The sequence below is a fragment of the Stenella coeruleoalba genome (assembly GCF_951394435.1).
Source record: "Stenella coeruleoalba genome assembly, chromosome: 10".
NCBI lineage: Eukaryota > Metazoa > Chordata > Mammalia > Artiodactyla > Delphinidae > Stenella > Stenella coeruleoalba.
Window position 1 is genome coordinate 16874994 of NC_137156.1, and position 20055 is coordinate 16895048.

The following is a 20055-nucleotide window of genomic DNA, read 5'->3' on the forward strand; positions in this document are numbered from 1 at the left end:
CTCAACCACTGCGCCACCAGGGAAGCCCTGAAAATAAGTTTTTCTTTTTTAAAATGTTAATTTGTAGTGGATTTTATGTATTTTGCATTCAAGCCCCTTGAGATATGTATATCTAACTACTTATCTATTTATATATACATAATTTTTCTCTTGTGACTTCCCTTTGTATTTTCTTAATGGTACATTTTGATTAGTGGAAATGTTTAATTTTTATTTCTCCTTTCCTACTTCCTCTGGAGTTAATAAAATATTTTTTAGTATTCTATTTCCTCTATTGGCTTTTTTAAAAAACAGCTTTATTAAGGCATATTTGACATACAATAAACTATACATATTTAAAGTGTACAATTTTATGTTTTGTCATATGTATACACCTGCAAAACCATAACCATAACCAAGATGATAAACGTGTCCATCACTCCTGAAATTTCCTCAGTGCTCCTTTTATAATCTTTCTCCCCATCTCTTCTCCTCCCTGTTTTCTTTTAACCCCAGGCAGTAACTACAGATATGCTGTCACTGTAGATTAGTTTGCGTTTTTTAGAATTGCATACAAATGGAATCATACTCTATATACTCGTTTTTGTCTGGCTTCTTTCATCAGCATAATGAATTTTGGTTCATCCTTACACCTGAGTATATCAATAGTTCGTTACTTTCTATTACTGAGAAGTATTCCATTTGTTTATCCATTCATCTACTGATGAACATTCGGATTGTGTTGTTTTGGGCCATTACAAATAGAATTTCTATGAACATTTGTGTGCAAGTCTTTGTATTGACACACGCTTTCTTTGTTCTTGGGTTAATATCTGGTAGTAGAATGGCTGAATCCTACAACAGGTATATGTTTAAAAAACTGTCAAACTGTTTTCCCGTGGTTGCATCATTTTATATTGCCATCATCAGTGTAGGAATGTTTCATTTACTCTACATCTTCACCAACACTGATATGGTCATTATAATTTTAGCCATTCTAATAGACATTTGTGGCATCTCGTTGTGGTTTTTTTTTTTTTTTGGTACGCAGGCCTCTCACTGTTGTGGCCTCTCCCGTTGCGGAGCGCAGGCTCCGGACGCGCAGGCTCAGCGGCCATGGCTCACGGGCCCAGCCGCTCCGCACCATGCGGGATCCTCCCGGACCGGGGCACGAACCCGTGTCCCCTGCAATGGCAAGCGGACTCTCAACTACTGCACCACCAGGGAAGCCCTCATTGTGGTTTTAATGTGCATTTCCCTGATGATGAAGGTTGAACATTTTTTTAAAATTTGCTTATTTTCTTTTGCGAAGCATGTGTTCAAATCTTTTGACCATTTTTAAAAATTGGGTTATTTTCTTGTTATTGAATTTTGAGAGTTCTTTATATTTTCTGGATACAAATCTTTTATCGGCTGATTATGTCTAATTTATCAATTTGTCTTTTTAGGGATCTTGCTTTTGTTGTTGTATCTAAGAAATCTTTGCCTTACCCAGGGTCACAGAGGTTTTCTCCTATGTATTCTTCTATACATTTTAGAGTTTGGTTTTATATTTAGATCTGTGACCCACTTTGAGTTAATTTTTGTATGGAAAGAAGTTAACTTTTGCATATGAAGACCCAATTGTGACGCAACATTTGTTGAACGTCTATTGACTTTTTAGGTATTCCTCTTTGTATTTTTTTTTTTAAACTGTTGCTCTAGGGATTTTATTATGCATTCTTAATTTGTCATAGTCCACTACCACTTCATGTAAAACATGAGAACCTTGCAGTAGTGTCACTCCATATGCTGCCACTCCATTCTTCATGAATTGTCATATATTTTGCTTCCATTTACGTTATAAAAATCCACAACAAAATGTTATTATAGTTAATTTAAATGATCAATTTTGTTTTCAAGAAATTTAAAACATAAGAAAGCACGTGTTTCAAAATGTACCCACGTATTTACTAAGAGTGGTGGTAGTGACCTCTCTCTGTATAACTGAGTTTCCATCTGTTGTCATTTCTCTTCAGTGTGAAGAACTTCCTTTAAGAATTTTCTGAAGTGAGGATCTGCTTGTTATGAATTCTCTTAGCTTTCTTTTATCCAAAAAAAATTTTTTTAACCTCATTTATTGAAGGATATTTTCACTGGCTGTTGAATTCTAGGTTGACAGTTTTCTCTCTGTGTTTTATACATACCATTAGATTGTTTTCTGACCTTCATTGTTTTCTGTGAGTAGTAGTCATTCATAATTCTTATCTTTGTCCCCTGACACACAGTGTTTTTCTTTTCCTCTGAATGCTTTATAATTTATCTTTGATTTTTAGTACTTTGTGATATGCTGAGGTATGATTTTCTTAATGTTTTTCATCAAATTTGGAAAATTCTCAGATACTATTGCTTAAATATTTTTTTCTATTCTCTCTCCTCTCCTTCATCTCCACTTAACACTGTGTTAGATCATTTTATATTGTCCCACAAGTCACTGAGGCTTTGCTTTTATTTCAAAAATTTTTTTTTCATGTTCAGCAATTTGGAAAATTTCTATTGAGCTGTCTTCAAGGTCACTGATGCTTTCTTCTGTAGTGTCCAATTTACTTAATAGTAAATTGCTTATCCAGGCGATCTTTTATTTAAGATTTTATCTTTTTCAGCTTAATATCCATTGGCTCTTTTTTATTGCTTTTATATATTGACTAAGATTCCCCATCTCTTACATCATAGTTATTCATGCTTTATTTCATATCCTTAAGGATATTTATAATAGGCGTTTTAAAATCCTCATATACTAATCCTAACATCTGGGTCTTTCAAGATCTGTTTCCATTTTTTCTCCTTGATTCTTTGCAGGTTTAATAATTTTTTATTGCATGCTAGACATTGTAGATGATACATTATAGGGAGAAGTGATTATGTTGTCTCCCTTTAAAGGGTGATAAGTTTTGTTTTGGTGGTATTGAATAGTGACATAATTGGTAGATCTTGATCTAGTCAGACTTTGTTTTAAGGTTTCTTAGAATAGTCTATTACTATTTTTGCCCTAAGTCCTTGGGAATGGCTTTTATTCTAGGACATAAATTTCACTAAGATATGGCTTTTCTAGGGTCTCAATTGGATGCCTGATGTTTTCAGTGAGGAGTGTCCACTCTGGCTGGGCCACAATCCCAGATTCTCCAAACTCTGTGTGCTCGCTAATATCTCTGTTCAGCTCTCAGCTTCCCAGCAGCAGAACTCACAGAGTCAGGCTTTGTACATGTGCTTCTCAGTTCTTGGCCCAGGATCTGAGGGAGTGGCCATCCAGTTTTCTTGGGCCCCAGCTCTGTGTAGCTACCCCTTTCTCTGGCCACGCCCCAACAAATTTTAGCTGCCTCCAAAACACATTCTGAAGAATAGCGGCAATATGGACAGCTCTATCTTATTTCTGATTTTAACAGAAATTTCTTTAGTATTTCATTGTTAGCTTCCAGTAAATATTCTATCTTGTTTTAAATTTTTCAATTTTTATTTTACTTAGAGATTTCATCATGAATGCTTACTGAATTATATCAATTACTCTTTTGTCATATATTGGTATAGTCCTATATTTTCCCCTTAATTTATTAATGGAATAAATTATGTTGATAAAATTCCTAATGCTCATTCTTAGGTTTCCGAAATAAATCCTTATTTTATACACTGATAGGTATGCTTTTCAATTTTTCAAGCCTTTAACATTTAAATGAATAAAACAGAATAGTAAGCTTTAAAATACAGGGTGCTTAAAAAAATAAAAGGACAAATACTTCTTAAATTTCAGTCACTTTGCCTTAAACATACAAAGGCAAGTTGATTATTAACAGTTAAAAGAAATTTATACTGTGTCTCTCTACTTGTGCTACTAAGACAATTACATTCAGCTTTCTTGAAGTATAATTGATGACAACTGCACGTTAAAGACAATTGTCTTTGATATTGTGAAAAGAATTTAGCTACCACTTACGAACCAAGTGACCTTGTTTGACGTACCCTGTCAGAGCTTGTTACCTTCTCTGTAAGGTGGGGGTGGAAATCACACCTACCCTGCAAGGTTAACGTGAGCATTAAGTGTGATGATGGGTGGGGGTATGTTTTGAAAGTGCTAAGCTGTTGTTGGTGGGTTCTTTTTTTCTTTTCAGAATTGCTCTACTGTATTTCTTTTCCCTCCTTTTCCCCCTCTTTTAAAACATTAAGACTTCCGTGTCTTTTTAAAAGCAATTTAAAGTTCACAGCAAAATTGAGATGGAGGTACAGAGATTTCCCATATACCTCCTGTCCTCACACATGCATAGCCGCCCCATAATCAACATTCCCCCACCAGAGTGATGCAGTTGTTACAAATGACGAACTGCATTGATACATCATAATCACCCAGAGTCCATCCTTTACCTTAGGCTTCACTCTTGGTGTTGTACATTCTGTGGGTTTGAACAAAAGTATAATGACGTGTGTCCACCATGATAGTATCATACAGAGTATTTTCACTGCCCTAAAACTCCTCTGTGCTCTGTCTATTCATCTCTCTCTCTCTCCAAACCCCTGATAACCACTGTTCTTTTATTGTCTCTTTAGTTTGGCCATGGAGTTGGGGTTTTTTTAATTAATTAATTAATTAATTAATTAATTAATTATTGGCTGCGTTGGGTCTTAGTTGCGGCAAGCAGGATCTTTCGTTGCAGTGTGCGGGCTCTTCATTGCAGTGGCAGAGCTTCTCTGGTTGTAGCATGCACTCTCCAGAGCACGTGGGCTCTGTAGTTACAGCATGTGGGCTCTCTAGATGTGGCACATGGACTAAGTTGCCCTGCGGCATGTGGGATCCTAGTTCCCAGACCAGGGATCGAACCGGCGTCCCCTGCATTGCAAGATGGATTCTTAACCATTGGGCCACCAGGGAAGCCCCTGCCATGACTATTCTTTATTACCTGTGGTCCCCAAGGACTACAGAGCTGACATGGGACATTCCTTGTTAAGGAAAGGGCGGTAGGAAGATTCTCTCTTGAGCCTTGTTGTCACTGTCCACTATTGGATTTACTGTCCTGGCTGCTGGGCAGGACCCCCGAGGGTCCTGTTATTGTTTGGAGAGGCGTAAAATGGAAGAAGAAATCCACTCTCGCTTCCTGAAAAAGAAGGAAAAAAGGAAAAGGGAAGAGAAAATTCATTTGTCCCTGAGAGGAAAAGGAGGAAAGAAATTTAAAGGAAATTCACTTCTGAAGTCCAGGACTGAAGCAAAAGCAGAGTTCTCACCCTGCTTCCAGTATCCCCGTTAGGACTATTTCATTGTTTTTCCTAAAGAAATAATGGGAAATGATTTTAATACTCCAATTCAACTACCTTAACATTTAAATAAATTTTTAGAGGCAGGCTTGGAAACCTAACCATCTAAAGAATTTTTTTAATGCATTGTATATTAAACAAGCATACAAACAAAAACCTTGCAAAGATGTTTTGTAACTTAATTCACCTTTCTGTCTCTACCCAGACACTTCATATACACCTCATCAGCTCAAGCTGGAAATGCCTAAAGACATGACAGCAATGCTTATGAAGGGTTCTATTGAACGGCTGAAGAATGCTGACCAGGATCAGACATCAGGATGTATAGCAGAGGAAAGCAGCTGTTCTGTTCTGGAGCCATGGAAATGCTTTGGAATGGTTTTCGAGGAACAGTCAACAAACCTCCAGGTGAGTGTCAGATACTCAGGGCTGCCCTGACCCCAGACAATAAGAATAGTGGAGAGTTGTGGACAATTTCAGAGTTGAGGGTGTCCAGAGAAAATCCCAATAAGGCTACCCTTTGGCTAGGTGGCCAAAGTTTTACATGTACCAAAACATATTGAACAAACGTGCACATATACCCTCAGCTTGTGACTCTGGGCAGTAAAACTATTAAATTGCAATATTAGGACTCAAGTATATTCATTTGAACTAATTTAACTTACGTTTCAGATGATGAGTCAGTTAAGTTCCTGGAATTTCGCTCCTCTTATTTTTCTTTCTTCTGAATTTAAATCCTAGTTCACCTAAGAGATTTCAGTTTTCTGGGAGATCTGATTTGTCTAAAATAGATGTAAAGAGAAGCCCTCTATATTTATAACCAGACCAGAGCATGGTCAGTGGTGAGAGAAACATCCCCATGGTTCAACTCTATAGCCCTGAAGACAGCTAAAAGAGAATTTGGGCTGATAGGCAGCTATCTGTTGATGGAATGATGCACTTAGAAGATCTTCTGCTTTCCATCTGTAATGTTATCTGTTTGGTTGGTAGCCAGTTTGTTGTGTTTCAGGAAAAATTCTGCAGAGATCAACATACGCTTCCATGTTGTCATTCTTCTGGTTTCCACAATCCAGGACATAGGCCTGCCCACTATTTCATTTGTCTCCCTTTGGAGACTCAAAATTGATTTATTAAGTTGAATTAGCTTGGGTTGATGCAAAGAAAGGTCAAAAATTGTGATGGAAAAAGGATTCAGAAATAATGGTGGAAAAAGGATTAAACAAAGCAAGCAAATCAAGATGGCAGGAGAAAAGGAAAAAAAAGGAAGAAGTGAAAATGATGATTGATGTTGATGTTGCTGTTTTCACTGAGAAATTTAAAGGCTGCAAAACATTGAGAAATCAAATTAATGACCTGGAAAATAAACTCAGATTAAGAAATGTCAGATTGGAGGATAATCTTGATGGGGTAGAAGCAGGAGAAACAATGACTGTTCCCCGCCCTTACCACCCCCCCCCCCACATGAAACATTGCAAAACTGCTTTGGGTGAATAATTTTTAATTCCTTCCACAAGCCATATCTTAATTTCGCTAAAGCTTGATGCCATGACAGAAATCTGTAGTTTATATGTGAGATGAGAAATTCTTACAGGGAAAAGATAAATATCTTAACTTCCTTTGGCCTCTGATGACTTTTTGTTTCTGTGGAGAAGCTGACAGAGCTACTGGCTTTGATTGTTTTTGATTACGTAGGGCTTAAACCAAAGTTGTTAAGGGTACTAAACAGTACGAGTCAAATGCTTATCTGGCTAACTCCAGTTATCATAACTAAGTCACCTACTCCCTTGAACTATTATCTTGATAAGTATCTTTTCAAGATTGTGCTGAATCAAAAGAATTTTTGAATAGTAAAGAGAAAAGTATTTTAGAGAGGATGTGAGAGGCAAAACAGTTTCTTTGTTCCTGATCCTACTTGGAGATTCCCAGAAATTTTCTAGAGTCACAGTGGCTGAATGGCCTTTTTTATTAATGGGACTGGGTGTGGTGCATAATTATTACACAAATAATAGATAACGGTTGTTGAACGTCTACTCTATGCCAGACATAGTTCTAAGTGCTTTATATGTATAAATTCAGTTGGTCTGCACTACAATCAAAAGTGGTAGGTATGGGACTTCCCTGGTGGTCCAGTGGTTAAGACTCTGCACTTCCAATGCTGGGGGCACGGGTTCAATCCCTGGTCAGGGAACTAAGATCCCACATGCCATGCGGCACCACCAAAAAAAAAAAAAAAAAAAAAATGGGGTAGGTATGATTAGTGTCTCCATTTTAAAGATGAGAAGAGCGAGCTGAAGAGTTAGATCATTGCCCAGGTCACCCAGCTCTTACAAAAGAGGCAGGATTCGTATTCAAGTTATCCTGGCTCCAGAATCCACCTTTTCAACCACAGTACTGTGGTTCTAAGCTATTTAAAGACACTGGGATTTTAAAAATAATCTATTTCTGGCCATGGGTGTAAAAATATATTCATGTATCCCAGGAACAGTTTTGTTAGCAAGAGGAAGTCTCTTTTTTGTTACCCGTTCATTTTAAGTCAGTTTAAATACAAAACAAGTCAGAGTTTTTGCACCGCCAAAAAGAGTACAGTAAGATGTGGAGAAAGCCAGAGAAGCACGTGTTCAGAGGGACTTTGTGTTACCTTCCTGGCCTGAATGGGATCCAGGTTGATATTTTCCTTTTTAAAAAAGATGGAGCTAAAATTTAAAGAACTGATTTTTCTTGTTTTAATTCATTTTATTTCCTTTGACATTATGGCCTGTTTAAATTACACAGCAGCTGTGAGTGGTAAAAGAAATGCTTCAGTTCAGAGCAGAGAAGAAAGAACATGTTTTAAACCATGGAGTCAGAAGGTGAGAAACTCCCAGGTCACCAGGAGCAGAGTTACTCTCAGAAGAATGGGATGAGTTGGTGACTACACTCCTCAGCGCAACAGGAAGCGCAGCGTCTCCCAACATGATGGATGTCTCAATACCACAGCATTGGAAAGAGCCTTTGTTTTTTTCCACCCAAGGGATCATTTTGAATAGTCTCTCAAGATGTTCGAAGTGGCTATAATCTGGTCAATGTTCCTCAAAGTGTGGAGAGTACCCGTGAGGCAAAATAGAGAAGAGATTGGAAGCAGAGTGGGAGAGACGAGCCTCACTTCCAACCCATCCACTACTACACCCATCACTTTTTTCTTCCTGCCTTGCAAGGTACGATGTTGCTACCAAAGTGCAAGAAAGTGTCTTTGTGAGTTTGAGAGCTCAAACAGGTGAGGGGGAGAGGCACCTAAAGTAACAGTGGTAAGAGTTTAGAAACAATATTAAAAGCTGTGGAATTACATCAAAACTCAGTAGGATGGAATTCCATCCAAAGTACTCATCTTGGAGTCCACTCCTTAGAACCAAAGGAAGGCTTAGCTTAGATCTCTGTTTTCTACACTGATATTAGGAAAAAGGTATGGTTTCTTTCTTTTTACAATGTTTCCTGGCTACAGAAAAAATTAATTCCTCAAAATTTTGCGTGCAGAGAGATGGATTAAATAACTTTAAGAGTTATCTCTTCTCCAAAGAGAAGGTGTCCTTGCAATTTTATTAATTAATTTATTTGTGATATCATAGGTTAAGCCCGTATTTAATGAGAATGCTGATGGATGAAGCCATAACCGTATGGTGATTATTACAGCGGACCAAGATTCCAGGTTTTGTGCTTGAAGACACGGGCAAAGCAGGTACAAGGTCTCTCAGCAGATATTTTTATTTGTGAAATGGGGCAACACTTCTGGTTGCTTTTCAGTGGTGAGGATTAATGCAGTGCATGGTACTTGGCTTGACAACCTGTGAGTAGAGATTTGAGGACTTAGGTGCTGCAATGAGCACGGTATTATCACTTGTAATTTTCTAAATTATGGAATTATGTAGAGCGGCTCCGACTGCAGATTGCACGTGAAGCCTCTGAAAGGCATTTTACTTCATGCTTTCTGGGATGGTAAAATTGTGATCAACTTTATGCAGATCCAAAACAGAGAGTAGAGTTTGGGTTAGATTTCGTATGAGACACGAGAGTTTGGATGACCCTCATTTTCAACATCGTCAATAAAATGCCAATCTACAACTGAGATGAAGAACTAAAATTCTACTGAAGATTTTTCTTCTTACAAGGTGTAGTCTGTATATATTTTCCAACATTATGTGCTTTATGATTTTGTCATAAAATTAATGCCCATTCATTCAAATATAGAAAAACAGAAATAAATATGTCTCTCTTAAAGAGTCAAGTACCTTGACCAATTTCACAAGCAGTGACAATGGAAGCCGAGTTAGGAACCTAGGGAGTCTGATTTCCAAGCCAGTGCTATCTTTGCAATGTCACAGTTTACAGTTTAGCTAATTTAATATTTTGCTTTTTGTTTTCACTTAACATTGTGCCAAAAAGCATATTTGACGTAAAACTCTCTTCGGGGGAGGTGTAACATTCTATCACGTGACCCCAACAGTCTTTTTGAACATTTTAAAAAATATCTTGCGAATGTCACTATTCGGGGTGAAGATCAAGGGTTCTGGAAGGTTCGCACTGTGTGTCTGCACCCAGCTGGAAACACAGGCTTACACAACAGCCTTGCCCTCCTCTCACCTGGCTGGGGTTTTGCAGAGCCAGTAGGAGGAGGCGATGACCACACCTGTCTTTATTTCTAGGAAGTCAGACAATGGCTTAGGAGATTTACCTTGGGAGGGAGAAAGAACATTTGAGAGGAATATTTAAATCATAAGAGAAAGAAATGGAAACTTGTTTGTTGGGGATTCGCTGAAGAAAGAAAGGAGAAAAATTCCATCTATCCAGCATGGTTAAAGTGGCCCTTTGCACTTAGATGAATATATCAGGGTGTAAATTAGTTGTTTCTACGCTTTAGATCTGAAGGGAATGGAAAAAAGTCAAAAAACAAAACAAAGCAAAGGAAAAAGGATAATTCACCATAATACTCTCAAAAGCCAAAGTTGACTAACACTAGCGCCCAGGTTATTCTAAGACGTGGATTTTCTGATGACAGGACTGGGAACCCTCCGTTCCTCCTAGGTGTCCCCTCGACCTCCCGGGAGGCCTTCCGCCCACTGCCACTCTGCTCTCTCCCAGGAAGCTGTTGGCTATTCCTTCATCTGCTCTTTTCTGGGCTCCCCAGTTTCCTTCCAGCAGATCACTCCACTCCAACAAACATACAAATGTTCCTTGTCATGGATACACGTCCTATGTAGATTTACTCTATAGTTAGTGAAGTAGCAGTCTCATTTTACAGTTCATAAACTAAGTTTGGATTCATGCTCAACCTCGCTACCAAAGCTTTTGCAGCTAAGAGCTGCAGCTCACATCACGTCCCTGAGTTGCCCCTACCTCTGTGCCTATCACCCATCAGCGAGATCCGTTTTCTCTGCAGAAGCACATGCATTGCCCCGCGCCGACAATCACTGGTTTTAGCATTGGCTAATCACCAATACCGTTGTGTTAAGTGAGATTCATAGATGCTGATTGCATTTATTGCATAAATTACTTCATTATTAAAATCAGGTCATTTGAGTCCCCAAACCATTAACATGAAGGTTATTAACATAATTTCATAAGCTAATAAATCAAGCACAGGAAAAGAATTAAAGGGTTCTTAGTGATAAGTGTTTCTTCAGAGATTAAGGAACACAATTTTCTTATGCATATATTAACATTTTACGAGTGGGTTCTTGCAAGAGCAGTTTTTTCTCTCTCCATACGTGGCTCACACTCTGTCTTCTTCATACTTGGCCTCTGAAACTCATTTTCAAAATTAAGGTGGTTTTTTTTTTTTTTTTCCTTTTCAAAGAACTATAAAGCAATTTTCTTTTTTTGATGATGAATGTGTAAGAATACACAGAAATTTTATTTTTTAATATCTTTATTGGAGTATAATTGCTTTACAATGGTGTGTTAGTTTCTGCTCTATAACAAAGTGAATCAGCTATAAATGTACCTGTATCCCCATATCTCCTCCCTCCTGCATCTCCCTCCCACCCTCCCTAACCCACCCCTCTGGGTGGACACAAAGCACCGAGCTGATCTCCCTGTGCTATGTGGCTGCTTCCCACCAGCTATTTTCCATTCGGTAGTGTATATATGTTCGTGCCACTCTCTCACTTTCTCCCAGCTTACCGTTCCCCCTCCCTGTGTCCTCAAGTCCATTCTCTACGTCTGCGTCTTTATTCCTGTCCTGCCCCTAGGTTCTGCAGAACCTTCTTTTTTTTTTTAAGATTCCATATATATGTATTAGCATACAGTATTTGTTTTTCTCTTTCTGACTTACTTCACTCTATATGACAGACTCTAGGTCCATCCACCTCAATACAAATAACTCAATTTCGTTTATTTTATGGCTGAGTAATATTCCATTGTATATATATGCCACATCTTCTTTATCCATTCATCTGTCGATGGACATTTAGGTTGCTTCCATGTCCTGGCTGTTGCAAATAGAGCTGCAGTGAACATTGTGGTACATGACTCTTTTTGAATTATGGTTTTCTCAGGGTATATGCCCAGTAGTGGGATTGCTGGGTCGCATGGTAGTTCTATTTTTAGTTTTTTAAGGAACCTCCATACTGTTCTCCATAGTGACTGTATCAATTCCCACCAACAGTGCAAGAGGGTTCCCTCTTCTCCACACCCTCTCCAGCATTTTATTGTTCGTAGATTTTCTGATGATGGCCATTCTGACTGGTGTGAGGTGATAATTCATTGTAGTTTTGATTTGCATTTCTCTATTAATTAGTGGAGTTCAGCATTCTTTCATGTGCTTGTTGGCAATCTGTATATCTTCTTTGGAGAAATGTCTATTTAGGTCTTCTGCCCATTTTTGGATTGGGTTGTTTGTTTATTTGATATTGAGCTGCATGAGCTGCCTGTAAATTTGGGAGATTAATCCTTTGTCAGTTGCTTCATTTGCAAATATTTTCTCCCATTCTGAGGGTTGTCTTTTCATCTTGTTTATGGTTTGCTGTGCAAAAGCTTTTAGTTTCATTAGGTCCCATTCGTTTATTTTTGTTTTTATTTCCATTTCTCTAGGAGGTGGGTCAAAAAGGATCATGCTGTGATTTATGTCATAGAGTGTTCTGCCTATGTTTTCCTCTAAGAGTTTGATAGTGTCTCACCTGACATTTAGGTCTTTAATCCATTTTGAGCTTATTTTTGTGTATGGTGTTCGGGAGTGTTCTAATTTCATTCTTTTACATGTAGACGTCCAATTTTCCCAAAACCACTTATTGAAGAGGCTGTCTTTTCTCCATTGGATATTCTTGCCTGCTTTATCAAAGATAAGGTGACCATATGTTCGTGGGTTTATCTCTGGGCTTTCTATCCTGTTCCATTGATCTATATTTCTGTTTCTGTGCCAGTACCATACTGTCTTGATTACTGTAGCTTTGTAGTATAGTCTGAAGTCAGGGAGCCTGATTCCTCCAGCTCCGTTTTTCTTTCTCAAGATTGCTTTGGCTACTTGGGGTCTTTTGTGTTTCCATACAAATTGTGAAATTTTTTTGTTCCAGTTCTGTGAAAAATGCCATTGGTAGTTTGATAGGGATTGCACTGAATGTGTAGATTGCTTTGGGTCGTATAGAAATTTTCACAAAGTTGAATCTTCCAATCCAAGAACATGGTATATCTCTCCAACTGTTTGTATCATCTTTAATTTCTTTCATCAGTGTTATAGTTTTCTGCATACAGGTCTTTTGTCTCCTTAGGTAGGTTTATTCCTAGATATTTTATTCTTTTTGTTGCAATGGTAAATGCAGTGTTTCCTTAATATCTCTTTCAGATTTTTGATCATTAGTGTATAGGAATGCCAGAGATTTCTGTGCATTAATTTTGTATCCTGCTACTTTACCAAATTCATTGATTAGCTCTAGTAGTTTTCTGGTAGAATCTTTAGGATTATCTATGTATACTATCATGTCATCTGCAAACAGTGACAGCTTTACTTCTTCTTTTCTGTTTTGGATTCCTTTTATTCCTTTTTCTTCTGAGTGCTGTGGCTAAAACTTCCAAAACTATGTTGAATAATAGTGGTGAGAGTGGGCAACCTTGTCTTGTTCCTGATCTTAGTGGAAATGGTTTCAGTTTTTCACCATTGAGAACGATGTTGGCTGTGGGTTTTTGATTTATGGCCTTTATTATGTTGAGGTAGTCTCCCTCTATGCCTACTTTCCGGAGGGTTTGTATCATAAATGGGTATTGAATTTTGTTGAAAGCATTTTCTGCATCTATTGAGATGGTTTTTATCCTTCAGTTTGTTAATATGGTGCATCACATTGATTGATTTGCATATATTGAAGAATCCTTGCATTCTAGGGATAAACCCCACTTGATCATGGTGTATGAGCGTCTTAATGTGCTGTTGGATTCTGTTTGCTAGTATTTTGTTGAGGATTTTTGCATCTATGTTCATGAATGATATTGGCTTGTAGTACTCTTTCTTTGTGACATCTTTGTCTGGTTTTGGTATCAGGGTGATGGTAGCCTTGTAGAATGCGTTTGGGAATGTTCCTCCCTCTGCTATATTTTGGAAGAGTTTGAGAAGGATAGGTGTTAGCTCTTCTTTAAATGTTTGATAGAATTCGCCTGTGAAGCCGTCTGGTCCTGTGCTTTTGTTTCTTGGAAGATTTTTATACACAGTCTCAATATCAGTGCTTGTGATTGGTCTGTTTATATTTTCTATTTCTTCCTGATTCAGTCTCGGAAGACTGTGCTTTTCTAAGAATTTGTCCATTTCTTCCAGGTTGTCCATTTTATTGGCATAGAGTTGCTTGTAGTAAACTCTCATGATCCTTTGTATTTCTGCAGTGTCAGATGTTGCTTCTCCTTTTTCATTTCTAATTCTATTGATTTGAGTCTTCTCCATTTTTTTCTTGATGAGTCTAGCTAATGCTTTGTCAATTTTGTTTATCTTCTCAAAGAACCAGCTTTTGTTCTTATTGATCTTTGCTATTGCTTCCTTCAATACTTTTTCATTTATTTCTGATCTGATATTTATGATTTCTTTCCTTCTCCTAACTTTGGGGATTTTTGTTATTCTTTCTCTAATTGCTTTAGGTGTAAGGTTAGGTTGTTTATTTGAGATTTTTCTTGTTTCTTGAGGTAGGATTGTACTGCTATTAACTTCCCTCTTAGAACTGCTTTTGCTGCATCCCATAGTTTTTGGGTTGTCATGTTTTCATTGTCATTTGTTTCTAGGTAACTTTTGATTTCCTCTTTGATTTCTTCAGTGATCTCTTGGTTAATAGGTAGTGTATTGTTTAATTCCATGTGTTTGTATTTTTTACAGTGTTTTTTTCTCTAATTGATATCTACTCTCATATAGCATTGTGGTCAAAAAATATACTTCAAATGATTTCAATTTTCTTAAATTTACGAAGGCTTGATTTTTGATCTAAGATATGTTCTATCCTGGAGAATGTTCCCTGGGCACTTGAGAAGAAAGTGTATTCTGTTGTTTTTGCATGGAATGTCCTATAAATATCAATTAAGTCCACCTTGTTTAATGTATCAATTAAAGCTTGTGTTTCCTTATTTATTTTCATTTTGGATGATCTGTCCATTGCTGAAAGTGGGGTATTAAAGTCCCCTACTATGATTGTGTTACTATCAATTTCCCCTTTTATGGCTGTTAGCATTTGCCTTATGTATTGAGGTGCTCCTATGTTGGGTGCATAAATATTTACAGTTGTTATATCTTCTTCTTGGACTGATCCCTTGATCATTATGTATTGGCGTTCTTTGTCTCTTGTAATAGTGCTTATTTTAAAGTCTGTCTTGTCTGATATGAGAATTGCTACTCCAGCTTTCTTTTCATTTCCATTTGCATGCAATATATTTTTCCATCCACTCACTTTCAGTCTGTATGTGTCCCTAGGTCTGAAGTGGGTCTCTTGTAGACAGCATATATATGGGTCTTGTTTTTTTTATCCATTCAGCCAGTCTGTGTCTTTTGGTTGGAGCATTTAATCCATTTACATTTAAGGTAATTATCAATATGTATGTTCCTATTACCATTTTCTGAATTGTTTGGGGTTTGTTATTGTAGGTCTTTTCCTTTTCTTGTGTTTCCTGCCTAGAGAAGTTCCTTTAGCATTTGTTGTACAGCTGGTTTGGTGGTGCTTATTTCTCTTAGCTTTTGCTTGTCTGTAAAGGTTTTAATTTCTCCATCGAACCGGAATGAGATCCTTGCTGGGTAGAGTAATCTTGGTTGTAGTCTGTTCCCTTTCATCACTTTAAATATGTGCTGCCACTCCCTTCTGACTTGCAGAGTTTCTGCTGAAAGATCAGCTGTTAACCTTATGGGGATTCCCTTGTATGTTTTTTGTTGTTTTTCCCTTGCTGCTTTTAATATTTTTTCTTTGTGTTGAATTTTTGATAGTTTGATTAATATGTGTCTTGGCATGTTTCTCCTTGGATTTATCCTGTATGGGACTCTCTGTGCTTCCTGGACTTGATTGACTATTTCCTTTCCCATGTTAGGGAAGTTTTCAACTATAATCTCCTCAAATATTTTCTCAGACCCTTTCTTTTTCTCGTCTCCTTCTGGGCCCCCTATAATTCGAATGTTGGTGTGTTTAATGTTGTCCCAGAGGTCTCTGAGATTGTCCTCAATTCTTTTCATTCTTTTTTCTTTATTCTGCTCAGCAGCAGTTATTTCCTCTCTTTTATCTTCCAGGTCACTTATCCGTTCTTGTGCCTCAGTTATTCTGCTATTGATTCCTTCTAGAGAATTTTTGATTTCATTTATTGTGTTGTTCATCATTGTTTGTTTGCTCTTTCGTTATTCTAGGTCCTTGTTAAACATTTCTTGTATTTTCTCCGTTCTATTTGAAAGATTTTGGATCATCTTTACTGTCACTACTCTGAATTCTTTTTCAGGTAGACTGCCTATTTCCTCTTCATTTGTTTGGTCTGGTGGGTTTTTACCTTGCTCCTTCATCTGCTGTGTGTTTCTCTGTCTTCTCATTTTGCTTAACTTACTGTGTTTGGGGTCTCCTTTTTGCAGGCTGCAGGTCCATAGCTCCCATTGTTTTTGGTGTCTGCCCCCAGTAGCTGAGGTTGGTTCAGTGGGTTGTGTAGGCTTCCTGGTGGAGGCGACTGGTGCCTGTGGCTGAGGCTGGATATTGTCTTTCTGGTGGGCAGGACCGCGTCTGGTGGTGTGTCTTGGGGTGTCTGTGACCTTATTATGATTTTAAGCAGCCTCTCTGCTAATGGGTGGGGTTGTGTTCCTGTCTTGCTAGTTGTTTGGCATAGGGTGTCCAGCACTGTAGCTTGCTGGTCATTGAGTGGAGCTGGATCTTAGCGTTGAGATGGAGATCTCTGGGAGAGCTTTTGCCACTTGATATTATGTGGAGCCGGGAGGTCTCTGGTGGACCAGTGTCCTGAACTCGGCTCTCCCACGTCAGCGGCATGGGTCTGACAGCAGGCAGAGCACCACGACCCGTCAGCCACACGGCTCTTTCAGATACACCTTGGATGATATGGACTCTGAAAATTCAAGTTACACCCGAGATTCCATTCCCCTGTGGTTACTCATCTGGATCACAGACATGTAGGACCTGTCTGCCCTGAGAGGCCACCTCCAGTATCTTCCCCATAAGCATCTTTGCCATAAACATATAAAGCAATTTTCAACTGAATCCATTAGCCTTCTGTGATATGCACTACCTATAAAATTCTTTTTTCACACTTCTTAGACTGCAAAGGCTTTGGGATGGGGGGGAAGGCAAGGTAGAGTTGGAAGGAAAAATGCCTTGGATTAGTCTTAGGTAGTGCGATTTTCATTCTAGGTGAATTTCAAATGTATTTCTAGATTTAAGAGGTTCTAGTGAAGTTCTAATTATCTCTCTAATTACAACACATACTGAGGTTAAGCGTTCTTATCAAATGGTGCATTAAAAATGGGTTTTATTCCCAGGCTGGATCTAATAGGGTGAAATACTGGCCTGAACACATAGAAATTGGTTCCCTCATTCATTTCACTTACCAGATTGTGAAAGATTCTGAGGGTCGGAACCATCATTATCCAGTGCAATGATGTTGCCTAGAAACGAAGATAAGTTCCAGTGTAAATTAGACTATAATAACTTTATCCTTTGTGCAATTTGTGTAATGTTTTTGGCAAATAGCAACTGATGGATCATAACTGAAATACGTAGACTGTTGTTAGCAAAGCATTACGTGTGATTGTACAGGTGAATTGAGGAAATGGGTGGGCCAACAGTGCTTTCTAAGAACAAGTGTAGTGATCACACCACACTTTTTCCTCTATAATCTTCAGTGACTATGAATATTCCCCTGAAGAAAGCACAAACTCCCCTGGACCTCCTCCTCTCCACCTGCTTAAAACCTTTCAACAGCATCTCATTGCTCTTAGAAAAAAACATTTCTCAGCATGGCCCACAACCCCACGTAGTCTAGCCTGCCCTTATTGGTCTAGCCTCATCTCAAAGCTGGCTTTGCTATCCTGCTTGCTTTCAGTTCTTCATAAGCACTTTTCCCCTTCCCATCACAGAGCCTTTGCACAGGTTTCCCTCTCTGATTATAATGTTCCCTGCTCTCTGAACCCATTAACTTCTATTCATTCTTCAGATCTCAACTCAAGAGCTACTTTCTCCAGGAAGGCTCCCCTGAGCTTTGTGATTAGGTCAGATCTTTCTGGGCTGTGATAGTACCATGAATGGCTCAATTACATGTTTGTCACGTTGCCATTTTTTAAGTTTTATAGTGTGTTTTTTTTCTACTTTAAACATGTTTACATGGTAAAAAAAATCAAAATGAAATAAAAACATATATACTGAGCTATCTAGCTTTGATTTCTGTTCTCATTTACCCCACAACCTCTCCTTTTATAGACAAACATTTTTTTTTATTAGTTCCTTATTTATCTTTCCGGTATTTCTTTTTTGCAGGGACAAGTACAAAATATGTATCTTGTTTCTCCCCTATTTGACACAAAAAATAACATACTTTATGCGTGTTCTACAACATACTTTTTCTTCCCTAACAATGTACTCTGGAGCTGATTCTATATCAAGACATAAAGAATCTCTCTCCTTTTAGAGCTGCGTAGAATTCTACTGTGAAACTCTTGCACTGTTTCTGGAACCAGTTCCTTATGCTGGCAGTTGGCTTGTTTTCAGTCTTTTACTATTACAAATAATGCTGCAATTAATAACCACATGTGCATGTCTCTGTCTTTTCCATGTGCAAGTTCTATGTAAATACCCACAAATAGGATTACTGGGTCAAAGGATAAATGCATCAGTAATTTTTTTTCTTTTTTTTGCGGTACGCGGGCCTCTCACCGCCGCTGCCCCGCCGCGGAGCACAGGCCCCGGATGCGCAGGCTCAGCGGCCACGGCTCACGGGCCCAGCCGCTCCACGGCATGCGGGATCCTCCCGGACTGGGGCACAAACCCGCGTCCCCTGCATTAGCAGGCGGACTTTCAACCACTGCGCCACCAGGGAAGCCCATACATCAGTAATTTTGATAGAAATCACCGTATTACCCTTCCTGTGGGTTGTACCACTTCCCACCTTCACCAGCAAAATATGAGTGTCCAATTCCCCACAGCTTCACCAGTCGTGTTGTTCAACTTTTGGTTGGGAAGTAAGAAATTGTACTCAGGGCAGTTTTAATGTGCCTCTGTCTTATTTTGAGTAAGGTTGAGTATCTTTTCATGTGCTTAAGGACCATTTATAGTTTTTGTGTGTATGAACTGACTGTTCATGTCTCTTTGCCCATTTTCTGTTGGGCACTTAATCTTTTCATTCCTGTTAACTAGGTGCTTTTATTAGTTGATATTAACCATTTACCTGTGATGTATGTTGCAGACATTTTCCCCAGTTTGTCATTTGTCTTATGACTTTCCATGTTGTGTTTTCAGGTAGATAATATCTCTCTCCTGCTAAGACACCAGGGAGGGCAAGTCCCACAGGTCTTGGGCTACCACTATGTCCCCAAATCTGTTTCTTCATCTGTAAAAAATGTGAACCTTGTTGTAGGGCCCCTTCACCTCTGAAAGTCTATGATTTCATTTTCTCTTCTTACCTTTTGGTTTATTAAGGTTCCCCTGCCTTCCCTTCTCCTCTGCCAACCCCCGCCCCCGCCTTCCCCTCCCTTTGCCTCTCTGCACTTGGGCTCAGCGGTCACACATACCATTGGGAAATGTGGAAACTCACATGGTGTTACCTGAGAAGTGCCTAGAAGGGCTCCCTCCCCCATATATCCCACCTGATTTTCACGTGAAATTTCACCGTTAGTGATACATTGTCTTCTCAATTCCCACTAACTTTATTCAGGTCTCTGTTACTTCTTATCTGGACTCAAGCTGGTCTCCAAGTTGCTCTGCCTGGATCACTTCTTTTCACCCTTCAGTCTATATGCTGCCTCCATATGACATTTCTTACAGAAGAGCTTTGATCACGGTACTTTCTAACTTTCTTGTATTGTCCATTTCTTTTATTGTTAAAGTTCCAAGTCCCTTCATGATAAGATCTCAAACTGTATTTTCAGCTGCAAGTCTCATTGTGCCATCCCTGGTCCCTTTCCTTCCATTACATAGGCTACTCACTGTCATCTACCTCCATCCTCTTCTCAGGCTGGTCCTTCCATCTGACATGTCCTCCTTTCAACCAGGTCTGATTCTACCTACAAAATATTACCCATTTCTCATCATCCTCCTCTCAAGCTGGGATTAAACTCTGCTTTCCCGGTGCCCTCATAACAGTTTGAATAAAAGATCATACTGCATGTTTTTCTTGGAA

General features: G+C 38.7%; 2 protein-coding genes across 4 annotated transcripts in view; one reads left to right on the top strand and one right to left on the bottom strand.

The window, feature by feature from the left end:
* The window catches only part of CDKAL1 (CDKAL1 threonylcarbamoyladenosine tRNA methylthiotransferase), an 819912-nt gene extending 811568 nt beyond the window's left edge, over positions 1 to 8344 (top strand). The window contains exons 18-19 of one of the 3 annotated variants that reach the window (XR_013830328.1): positions 5462 to 5664; positions 8029 to 8344. The gene's annotated coding sequence lies outside the window, so the exon portion shown is untranslated. Of the gene's footprint in view, positions 1 to 5461; positions 6141 to 8028 lie in introns of those variants that run through there. The other 2 variants (XR_013830329.1, XR_013830330.1) reach the window with 2 other exon arrangements.
* Positions 4684 to 20055, bottom strand: part of LOC307193439 (uncharacterized protein) — a 121525-nt gene continuing 106153 nt past the window's right edge. Inside the window, exons 2-3 of the mRNA XM_079935374.1 lie at positions 17273 to 17329; positions 4684 to 5099 (exon numbers count right to left, since the gene is read on the bottom strand). Of these exons, the coding sequence (XP_079791500.1) occupies positions 4992 to 5099; positions 17273 to 17329 (165 nt within the window). The 3' untranslated portion in view covers positions 4684 to 4991. The remainder of the gene's footprint in view (positions 5100 to 17272; positions 17330 to 20055) is intronic.